Here is an 11484-nt window from a genome sequence, read left to right on the forward strand (position 1 = left end):
AGAGAATCGATGGCCATGTGACTCCAGCCTTATGGGGCACGTGACTATACTATTTTATGGCTTTCATTGGGGAGCCATTGCATGTACTTTTGTGGTGGGGAGAGGGGAAATCTAGTTAGTATGGATGCATTTCTTATATTCAAAGAAAATTATTATGGGGGATCGTTTACACTGTGTATGTTATAACTATTCAGCTATTAGGCCCCTACTCAAGCCCCCAAAACTAACCCTACAATAACAAAGCAAATAAACGACATACATATTTTCTTTATTTCTATTATCGCTCTAACAAAAATCCAGTAAAATCACGTATTTATTCCAGTATGCACAGTACAGACCAAAAGTTTGGACACACCTTCTCATTTAAAGATTTTTCTGTATTTTCATGACTATGAAAATTGTACATTCACACTGAAGGCATCAAGACTATGAATTAACACGTGTGGAATTATATACTTAACAAAAAAGTGTGAAACAACTGAAAATATGTCTTATATTCTAGGTTCTTCAAAGTAGCCATCTTTTGCTTTGATGACTGCTTTGCACACTCTTGGCATTCTCTTGATGAGCTTCAAGAGGTAGTCACCGGGAATGTTTTTCACTCCACAGGTGTGCCCTGTCAGGTTTAATAAGTGGGATTTCTTGCCTTATAAATGGGGTTGGGACCATCAGTTGTGTGTTGCAGAAGTCTGGTGGATACACAGCTGATAGTCCTACTGAATAGACTGTTAGAATTTGTATTATGGCAAGAAAAAAGCAGCTAAGTAAAGAAAAACGAGTGGCCATCATTACTTTAAGAAATGAAGGTCAGTCAGTCCGAAAAATTGAGCAAACTTTGAAAGTGTCCCCAAGTGCAGTGGCAAAAACCATCAAGCGCTACAAAGAAACAGGCTCACATGAGGACCGCCCCAGGAAAGGAAGACCAAGAGTCACCTCTGCTTCTGAGGATAAGTTTATCCGAGTCACCATCCTCAGAAATCGCAGGTTAACAGAAGCTCAGATTAGAGACCAGGTCAATGCCACACAGAGTTCTAGCAGCAGACACATCTCTACAACAACTGTTAAGAGGAGACTTTGTGCAGCAGGCCTTCATGGTAAAATAGCTGCTAGGAAACCACTGCTAAGGACAGGCAACAAGCAGAAGAGACTTGTTTGGGCTAAAGAACACAAGGTATGGACATTAGACCAGTGGAAATCTGTACTTTGGTCTGATGAGTCCAAATTTGAGATATTTGGTTCCAACCACCGTGTCTTTGTGCGATGCAGAAAAGGTGAACGGATGGACTCTACATGCCTGGCTCCCACTGTGAAGCATGAAGGAGGAGGTGTGATGGTGTGGGGATGCTTTGCAGGTGACACTGTTTGGGATTTATTCAAAATTGAAGGCATACTGAACCAGCATGGCTACCACAGCATCTTGCAGCGGCATGCTATTCCATCCGGTTTGCATTTAGTTGGACCATCATTTATTTTTCAACAGGACAATGACCCCAAACACACCTCCAGGCTGTGTAAGGGCTATTTGACCAAGAAGGAGAGTGATTGGATGCTGTGCCAGATGACCTGGCCTCCACAGTCACCAGATCTGAACCTAATCGAGATGGTTTGGGGTGAGCTGGACCGCAGAGTGAAGGTAAAAGGGCCAACAAGTGCTAAGCATCTCTGGGAACTCCTTCAAGATTGTTGGAAGACCATTCCCGGTGACTACCTCTTGAAGCTCATCAAGAGAATGCCAAGAGTATGCAAAGCAGTCATCAAAGCAAAAGGTGGCTACTTTGAAGAACCTAGAATATAAGACATAATTTCAGTTGTTTCACACTTTTTTGTTAAGTATATAATTCCACATGTGTTAATTCATAGTTTTGATGCCTTCAGTGTGAATCTACAATTTTCATAGTCATGAAATTACAGAAAAATCTTTAAATGAGAAGGTGTGTCCAAACTTTTGGTCTGTACTGTATATTTTTTTAATTATCGCTAAAAGTGGTTGGTATCAGTGATAATGAGGGGCAATATGGCTAATATTTAGAGTGAAAAAGAGATTTTGGAACAGCACCTATTACTTACAGGTGGGTGCCAAGCCTCCAGACAAATATCCAGTTTGTTTCATAGCTAAAAAAAAACATTAGAAGGCAGCACTCCAAGCAAGACAAAAATAAATTGGGAAAAAAAAAGGACTTTATTGAGCTCAAATGCCATTTCGGCTCAATAAAGTCCTTTTTTTAATATTTAGTATGGACATTGTGGCAGCAGCTCATGAAGATACTGTTTCTGCCACTGAGTTCAACATGGCCTCTTTGGTAAATGGAGGTCTGTACATGAATTTAACATATGCGACAGGAGCTTTCCCAACACATACATGAAACGTGATGTTAAAAAAGCCTAAGGCTGATTATTACGTCATGTGAAAAAGTGTTGTGATGTTTGCTGCTACAACAAGAAGACTTTGTCCCACCAATTATTAATTTAAATGAATTGTTCTTGCTGACCTGTACATACGTGTAAATTAAACAGTATATGCAGAAAGTCATGTACTCACCATTTGGTTCCATTTCACAATAATAAATGTCCCTAGAATTTAAATAAATAAATCCTTTATTAATTACCATCACTTGTGTTTAATATGCAGATCTCTATTGTATTATTGTGTTTGTTGCTTAATAATAATATGACTGCTTCTCACATCTTGCTTGGGTGCATTATATATTTTAGTCCAATACAAGGAGAACTAACATAAATGTAGGCGACATTACTTAGATAAATTATTTATTACACAATTCGTTATTTATGAAGCATCTGTGAGTCAGAAACAGATATACTCTTGTCTGAAACAACAGATGGAGCGATGTATAGAATATATTTTTTAATGAACCATCGATCCTCTATATAAATATCATATAGTTGTGAGATTATATTTGTGTGGTTTCCTGCAGGTTATAGTCTCGTTCATGCTAACACATAATAGCACACACTTTGCATACTTTTTTATATCCGATACTTTTTGTAGTTATATACAGGTGCATCTCACAAAATTAGAAAATCATCAAATAGTTAATTTATTTCAGTTCTTCAATACAAAAAGTGAATCTCATATATTATACAGAGTCATTACAAATAGTGTTGTATTTCAAGTGTTTATTTCTGTTAATGTTGATGATTATGGCTTACAGCCAATGATAACCCAAAGTCATCATCTCAGTAAATTAGAATACTTCATAACACCAGCTTGAAAAATGATCTTAACATCCAAAATATAGGCCTACTGAAATGTAAGTTCAGTAAATGCACTCAATACTTGGTCGGGGCTCCTTTTGCATCAATTACTGCATCAATACGGCATGGCATGGAGGTGATCAGCCTGTGGCACTGCTAAGGTGTTATGGAAGCCCAGGTTGCTTTGATTGCAGCCTTCACCTCATGTGCATTGTTGGGTCTGTTGTCTCTCATCTTCCTCTTGACAACACCCCATAGATTCTCTATGGGGTTAAGGTGAGACAGGTTTGCTGGCCAATCAAGCACAGTGATACTGTTGCTTTAAAACCAGGTATTGGTACTTTTGGCAGTGTGTACAGGTGCCAAGTCCTGTTGGAGAATGAAATTTCCATCTCCAAAAAGCTTGTCGCCAGAGGGAAGCATGAAGTGCTCTAAAATTTCCTGATAGATGGGTGTGCTGACTTGCGTGTTCTTGATAAAACACAGTGGACCTACAACAGCAGATGACATGGCTCCTCAAACCATCACTGATTGTGGAAACTTCACACTAGACCTCAAATGAAAAAAGGAGAATAAGGAGCATACAATGGGAATATATGTAGACAAAAATCTTTATTGATATAAACATTAAAATTACCATCAGTAATATGTTGTAGTATTTACATTCCAATAAAAAACAGAAGGAGAGCAGCCGCTCCAATGCACCCCCACAATACCGAGTAATAACCGAGGGGGAAGAAAAGCCACAGTGCAATCCCCACACAGGGTGTAAAAATCAGTAAGCCCATGTAGAAAGGATAGGACCGGTAAATAGATCACATATCTCAGCCCAAGAGAATAATTATCAGCTATCTATCGCATAATAGCCACAGTAAGAGATAGGCTTACCAACGCAGGGGTGAAGAGGAGAGGCACAGCCGGATAGAGGAACCCCGACGCACGTTTCGCGGCACTGCCACGCCGCTTTCTCAAGGGGATGTGGAAAAGTGTCATCCAGGACCTTCTAATAACCCCCCCGACCCTGGTCACATGTGTATCTTCAGCCAATTATAGTGGCGCACAGCGACGGCCGGGTCCAAGCATGGAGGCAGGGCGTCAAACCAAGTGCGCATGCGATGGGAAAAAGTCAGGGAGCGAATACACAAAGCAAGAAGATGCCCGACCACATGCTGGAGCCGACCATACGCAGCGCGATGCGCACTGCCACCAAGAGTGAGCCTGCTACTAAAAGTATGATGGCCGCAAACAGGGAAAGGGGAGCCATACCCCATGATACAAACTGTTCAATTCTTAAAGGAAGCACACTTACTAATATATAGATAGTGTAGATAACTATATAAATACATAAGAATCCGTTCGCACAGTACAAAAAAATATAATACAGGGATAATATAATAAATAATAAGCAGCAAGTTCTTTATTCATGGTGCAGATCCATATTTGCAGATGGCAAAGATTTTCTGAATTTGGATCCATGGGGGAGATAGGACAAAGCCCATAGGAGGTTTTACTGATAATGAAAAGAAAGAAACAGTTAAAAATAATTAAAAGCAAAGGGATAAATCCGAGAAAAATGGTGGTATGCAGTAAATTAAGAGGACGAGAGAACAGGAGAACAACAAACCGGAGAATAAATCAAAACAAATCATATTACAAATAAGAAGCGAAACTCAAAGATTCATTAAGACCCCGAGGGGTCAAAGTGTCCAACAGGACAATCCACTTGGTTTCGATCTGTGCCAAACGTTTTTTGTTATCGCCGCCTCTGATACCCAAATGGAGTACATCAATCCCCCTGACAGAAAGTAATCTCCCACCACAATTATGATGTGATTTAAAGTGACAGGGGATCGTCTTTAGATCTGTCGTAGTGGGAGCTGTCCTGGCCGTGCCAATGTCCCGCACATGCTCCCGTACACGAACTCTAAGTTCACGGGTGGTGAGACCAGCGTACACCTTGGGACATGGACAGGTGGCATAATATATCACATTAGTAGTGCCACAGGTTGTACGTTGTCTTATTTGAAATTGTTTAGAACCGTCACTAGAGGTGAAGTTCGAGCAGCGCAGGACATTGGCGCAGGCAAGACAGTGCCCACACGGCGTAGAGCCCGGACGGGGGCCACCTATGCCAAAGATGTTTACTGAAGCAGGAGTGTAATGGCTCCTAACTAACATATCATTCAGATTCTTACATCTTTTCGGGGTCATAAGGGGAAGACTACCCAGGGTGACACCCAGAGAGGGTTCTGTTTGGAGGACAGCCCAATGTTTCTTAAGAATAGAACGCATACTCTCCCATTCATGGTTGTAAGTAGAAATAAACCTAATAGAGGCATTCCCATTCACAGCACGACGTCACTTAGTAGAGTGTAGTAAGTGACTACGGGGGGTTTTTCTGGCACGATCATATCCAGCTTTAACCGATCTCCGGCTATAACCGTGGGCCAGAAACCTCTCTTTTAAGTCACTAGCCTGCGATTCAAATTTCACCTCGGAGGAGCAAATCCGCCGCATCCTGAGGAATTGTCCGACCGGGACGGCCCTGATTGTGGCTGGATAATGAGCAGAGGTAGCGTGCAATAGAGAGTTCACAGAGGTTGGCTTCCTGAATACGTCCGTCTGGATGCACCGGTCAGAATCAACCTCCAGGAAGTCAACCGTGACAGCATTAAACATATATGTGAGTCGTATATTGCAGGCATTATCATTAAGGCTCCTCATGAACTCCTCGAGCTGGTGGGCAGATCCCCCCCACAAAAATAGAATATCATCGATGTAGCGATACCAGCACAGCACATGGGCAGCGGATGGCGGGCCCCCATCACCAAAAATATCCCTCTCCCAGGTGCCAAGGAAGAGATTGGCGTACGAGGGCGCACACGCCGTGCCCATGGCTGTGCCACGCTTCTGCAGATAGAAATTGTCTTTGAAGACAAAGAAATTGTGGATGAGGATATAGTCCATCAGCTCGAGGATCAGCTCCCGCAGAGGGCCGTCCAGGTCAGAGGTCCCCAGGAAGTGGCGAACAGCATCCAATCCCTGGGAATGATGGATGCTAGTATACAAACTCCCGACGTCGGCTGTGACAAGACTAGACCTCAAGCAGCTTGGATTGCGTGCCTCTCCACTCTTCCTCCAGACTCTAGGACCTTGATTTCCAAGGTCTAGAGTGAAGTATTCACGATCGATGGTTTTGGAAGCCATGTCATCTGCTGGTGTAGGTCCGCTATGTTAAGACCAAAGTCAGCGCAGCCGTCTACCAGGAAATTTTAGAGCACTTCATGATTCTCTCTGCCGACAAGCTTTTTGGAGATGGAAATTTCATTCTCCAGCAGGACTTGGCACCTGTCCACACTGCAAAAAGTACTAATACCTGGTTTAAAAACTACAGTATCAAGGAATCTATGGGGTATTGCCAAGAGGAAGATGAGACACCAGACCCAACAATGCAGACGAGCTGAAAACTGCTGTCAAAGCAACTGGGGCCTCCATAAAACCTCAGTAGTGCCACAGACTGATCGCCTCCATGCCACGCCATATTGATGCAGTAATTGATGCAAAAGGAGCCCCGACCAAGTATTGAGTGCATTTACTGAACATACATTTCAGCAGGTCAACATTTCGGATGTTAAAATCAATTTTTCAAGCTGGTGTTATAAAGTATTCTAATTTACTGAGATAATGACTTTCGGGTTTCCATTGGCTGTAAGCCATAATCATCAACATTCACATGTAATGACGCTAATTAATATATGAGTTTCACTTTTCGTATTGAAGAACTTAAATAAATTAAATTTTTGATGATATTGTAATTTTGTGAGATGCACCTGTATATTTTAACGCTAATCTGTCTCTCCTCTTGTGAGGTGAACAGCAGGGAGATCACGCAGACCTCACACATGCCACCAATAAGTCAGGAGAACACAGTCCGCCACTTCCAATCATCAGGACAGTTACACAACTGTCATGATTCTCAATGGCGAGAGAACATAGCCCAGCATATATGAGAACTAGCTCTTGGAAGATGGAAACTATACTGACCATGAACTAAACCTGCCGCACAACTAGAAGTGGCCGGGTAGCATGCCTACGTTTTTTTAACCCTAGATGCCCAGCGCCAGCCGGAGAACTACCTAATCCTAGCAGAGGAAAAGACAGTCCTGGCTCACCTCTAGAGAAATTTTCCCAAAAGGCAGACAGAGGCCCCCACATATATTGGCGGTGATTTTAGATGAAATGACAAACGTAGTATGAAAATAGGTTTAGCAAAATCGAGGTCCGCTTTCTAGATAGCAGGAAGACAGAAAGGACACTTTCATGGTCAGCAGAAAACCCTATCAAAACACCATCCAGAAATTCCTTTAAGACTCTAGCATTAACTCATAACACCAGAGTGGCAATTTCCGATCACAAGAGCTTTCCAGACACAGTAACGAAACAGCAGCTGTGAACAGGAACAAAATGCAAAAACACACAAGGACAAAAGTCCAACTTAGCTGGGAGTTGTCTAGTAGCAGGAACAAGCACAGAAGGCTTCTGATTACATTGTTGACCGGCAAGAAACTGACAGAGGAGCAAGGTTATATAGCGACTCCCACATCCTGATAGGAGCAGGTGAACAGAGGGGATGATGCACACAAGTTCAATTCCACAAGTGGCCACCGGGGGAGCCCAGAATCCAATTTCACAACACACAACTGATTGACAGATGATGGAAGAAGCTGAGGCTATTTTCACTACTATATCAAAAGTCTATACCAAAAGCGCTGCCCCTCCTCTAAACCTGCAGCTGATATTTCTACAGTATCACCTAACTGTAGCAGTATAAGAAATCAAATTAAAAAATGCAGGATATCTGCGCTGGAATCACAAAAATGAGAGAACCTTATAGAAGACAGTAATTGTGCTGTGATCAAATACTGTATAGCATAAAAACTAATAATAATAACCTCATGAAGAGGATGCAGATCTAGGACTAAAACCGTACAAAATGATGTTCCTCACCCTCTATGTCATATGATCCGTTGATCCGTCCGTATAGTCCAGGTGAGTGAGGTGGTCCGGTCTGAGCTTGTAGGATTCTTCCAGGGTATGCGCTACAGTATCTGTCCCAGCCGGTGACAGAAACTCATGCGCCCTATACCCACGTGCAGGCTCTGTATGCTGCTCGGCTTTGGTAGGTACTCTGCTGGCGGCAGGACCTAACGTGACGTCACGTCCACGTGATACCTCACGTGACAGCCTATGGATAGCAAGAAGGCCTTCTCACCTGGACTATACGGACGGATCAACGGATCATATGACATAGAGGGTGAGGAACATCATTTTGTACGGTCTTAGTCCTAGATCTGCATCCTCTTCATGAGGTTATTATTATTAGTTTTTATGCTATACAGTATTTGATCACAGCACAATTACTGTCTTCTATAAGGTTCTCTCATTTTTGTGATTCCAGCGCAGATATCCTGCATTTTTTAATTTTATTTTCACTACTAGGCCGGATATCGGGGAGCTCACAGTGAGCATATGGTATATACACTTTTGATTCCAAAACATGGAATTTATATAATAACCCCGATACTGTCATTACCAACTCCACAATACCAAAAGGAACTAGCTGCTACCACCAATCGTTTATACAGGCTGAATGATAATTTAATATAATTATTAATTATAATTATAATTTAATATAAAGATTATTATTATAATGGACACCCGTTACAGATAGCGTGTGGCTTCAGTGATGCGGTTTAAAGAGCAAGAGGAACTAAGTTATTAAATTTTTTAAATATATATTCTGAAAAGTAGAGTGTTTCTAAAAATATAGAAAGATGTTACAAAATGGACAAACCAATACAGTATATACAGTCACATAAAATAAAAAGGATAAACAAAAGAAACCTGTGTCACGGAAATGGCACAGATCGTAGTGGTGGGAAACGGCAAAGAAACACAGTGCACATCACATTTCCTCGGTGAGATGCTATGGGGGATGGTCATGTGAAGTGGCTAGGTTCCCAAAAATTAAGAGATCTCAAACTTTTAGCATATCTCTATCCCTGGAGGTCACGGGCAGGAGATATTAATGCCTTTTTTCCCACCATTATTTTAGCTATCCATAGACAGTAAACTTGACATACAGTATGTATTGTCATCCATCTGCCCAAAATTAATTTAGAGGTGCTGCCGTGACCGCACAGTGATGTAAGACAATGCATTACGTTCACCACATCATAACGCCATACCTCTCATATCTGTCATACATATTCCGTTCATTAAAAAAAAAAACAATATTCATAGTTTGGAAATGGGGACAAAGGAACTCAAGCAGTCTGTTTGAAGTTTTGTGACATAGGGAGGCTAGGCCATAGGGTATCTCCTCAAGCTATAAATCTGTTGTCTTCCACATTCTTTTGCAAAGGATGCCTGGAATTCATGTCTGTTAACAAGGTACCAAGATATATATCTTTCCTGTCTGTGATCCGTCAGTTGACCAACTTTAATTATCTGTTTGCAGTAGGGGGTCCCTGCTGTTGGGGTCATGTGGAGCATAATATCATGCTCGATTTTGCTCCATGATGAAGCAGGCTTTGATGTTACTATAACTATGAGATTGTAGATTTTACAATTACAGCTATGACACCTGTACTAGAAAAAAAAACACTTAAAAAGTGTATTACCGTTTACTGGATATGCATAGAATAGGTTATAAATGCATGGTAGATTTAGGTTCGATCAATTGAACCCCCATCTGTCTTGAGAATAAAGACTTAAGATTTATTCACACATCAGTTTTTTTCATATACAAGACAGTTTCTTCAGTGTTTTTCATCAAATTTACAGAGCTTCTTCAGAGTTTGGTCAGATTTTCATCAGTTTTTCTCTGATAAGAGAAAAAAAAGTTTCTCCACCTTCTATCAGTCAGTGAAAAACGGACTCGGATGGCATCCATATCGTTGCCTAGTTTGATCCAACACTCGGAAAAACTTCAGCATTGGACATGTCTCTGTTATGATCCGGGTCGGGGTTTGCTTCTTGCTTCTCTTTCCCTGGCCTAGTCATGGAGGGGTTAACTTTTCCTGCCTCTCTTTGATTCTTGGGTGGCTTTTTCTTGGTGCTATTTTAGGTAGCCTTTGTCAGTGATAGTTCATGCTTCCAGGCTAGAGCAGCTAATCCGTATACCCTAGTGATCCTTCTGCCTCTGACTTCCCGTACGTGTGTCTGACCTGTTCCCTATTCCTGACTCAATGTATGTTTGGTGATTTCCCTACAGTGTATGACTCGGTTTGAACTCTGAACTCTGCCTCCGTTTTTTTTCTGTCTCTGGTACTGCGTTCCCCAACTGGCTTTTGATACTCTGGCTTGTACCTTGACTCCTCTTTCCGTCTCACATTTTGGATACCACACTCCCGTCTGGCTCTGACTTTTGGCTTGTCTCTGACATTGTGCTGACTTCGGCCTGTCTGACTACTCTGCTGCCTCCTGGTGGTGCCCTGCACTTCTGCACCGAAGTGCTACACAGTACGTGCAACCCTTTGCATTAGTTGCATTACAGTCTCCACTCAGTTCGCAAAAAATCAAGGACATGTGAACAGCCCCATAGACTGTCATAGGTATGAGTGCTATCCATTAAAAATATGGAGAATACTTGTATGAGAATAACTGACATCCGAATGAGCTCTTACTGTGCACAGATGTCACTGGAGAGGTGATCGGATATTCCATACAAATGAAAAGAAGAGAGATGTGCATATCTATGGATACTCTGACCATGTGAGTTAGGCCCATACTCTGGAAATAGAGGCAGGTCTCATCTACCATATACTAATGGCATATCCTGTTCTATGCCATATTTGTACAATATGGGAGTAACCATTTAATAAAACAACCTGCCAATAAATGAGATTTTAAAATTATTCCAACCTTTGAAACTTGCCACTGCAGTTCTTGATGTAGTTTCTTCATGGAAAGACAGAATGAGGCGTAGAACAACAGGGAGGTATAAATTCTTCTTCAGAGATGTTGTCCACCTTTATAAAGAAAAAAGCCCAATCACTTATATACGGTACACCACCGCAGATACTCTGCACATATAGGGCAGCACTGATTCTTTAATGCTGCGCTGAACGAATCATTGAGTTCTGCCAATGTAGGCTTCAATTGGAAGGTGTAATATGTAAAAAACTCAATTGACAAACACGTAGCAAATAAAAGAAACGTTCAGGTGCAGGGGCTGCGATTGCATTGCTACAGCACACAAATCAATAC

General features: G+C 41.7%; 1 protein-coding gene across 1 annotated transcript in view; it reads right to left on the reverse strand.

The window, feature by feature from the left end:
• The window catches only part of LOC143810072 (phospholipid scramblase 1-like), a 77514-nt gene extending 66268 nt beyond the window's left edge, over nt 1-11246 (reverse strand). The window contains exons 1-2 of the mRNA XM_077292959.1: nt 11140-11246; nt 2540-2571 (exon numbers count right to left, since the gene is read on the reverse strand). Coding sequence (XP_077149074.1) covers nt 2540-2552 — 13 coding nt within the window. The 5' untranslated portion in view covers nt 2553-2571; nt 11140-11246. The remainder of the gene's footprint in view (nt 1-2539; nt 2572-11139) is intronic.
• Nucleotides 11247-11484: the final 238 nt, after the last annotated feature.

Source organism: Ranitomeya variabilis, chromosome 2, assembly GCF_051348905.1.
Source record: "Ranitomeya variabilis isolate aRanVar5 chromosome 2, aRanVar5.hap1, whole genome shotgun sequence".
NCBI classification, from domain to species: domain Eukaryota; kingdom Metazoa; phylum Chordata; class Amphibia; order Anura; family Dendrobatidae; genus Ranitomeya; species Ranitomeya variabilis.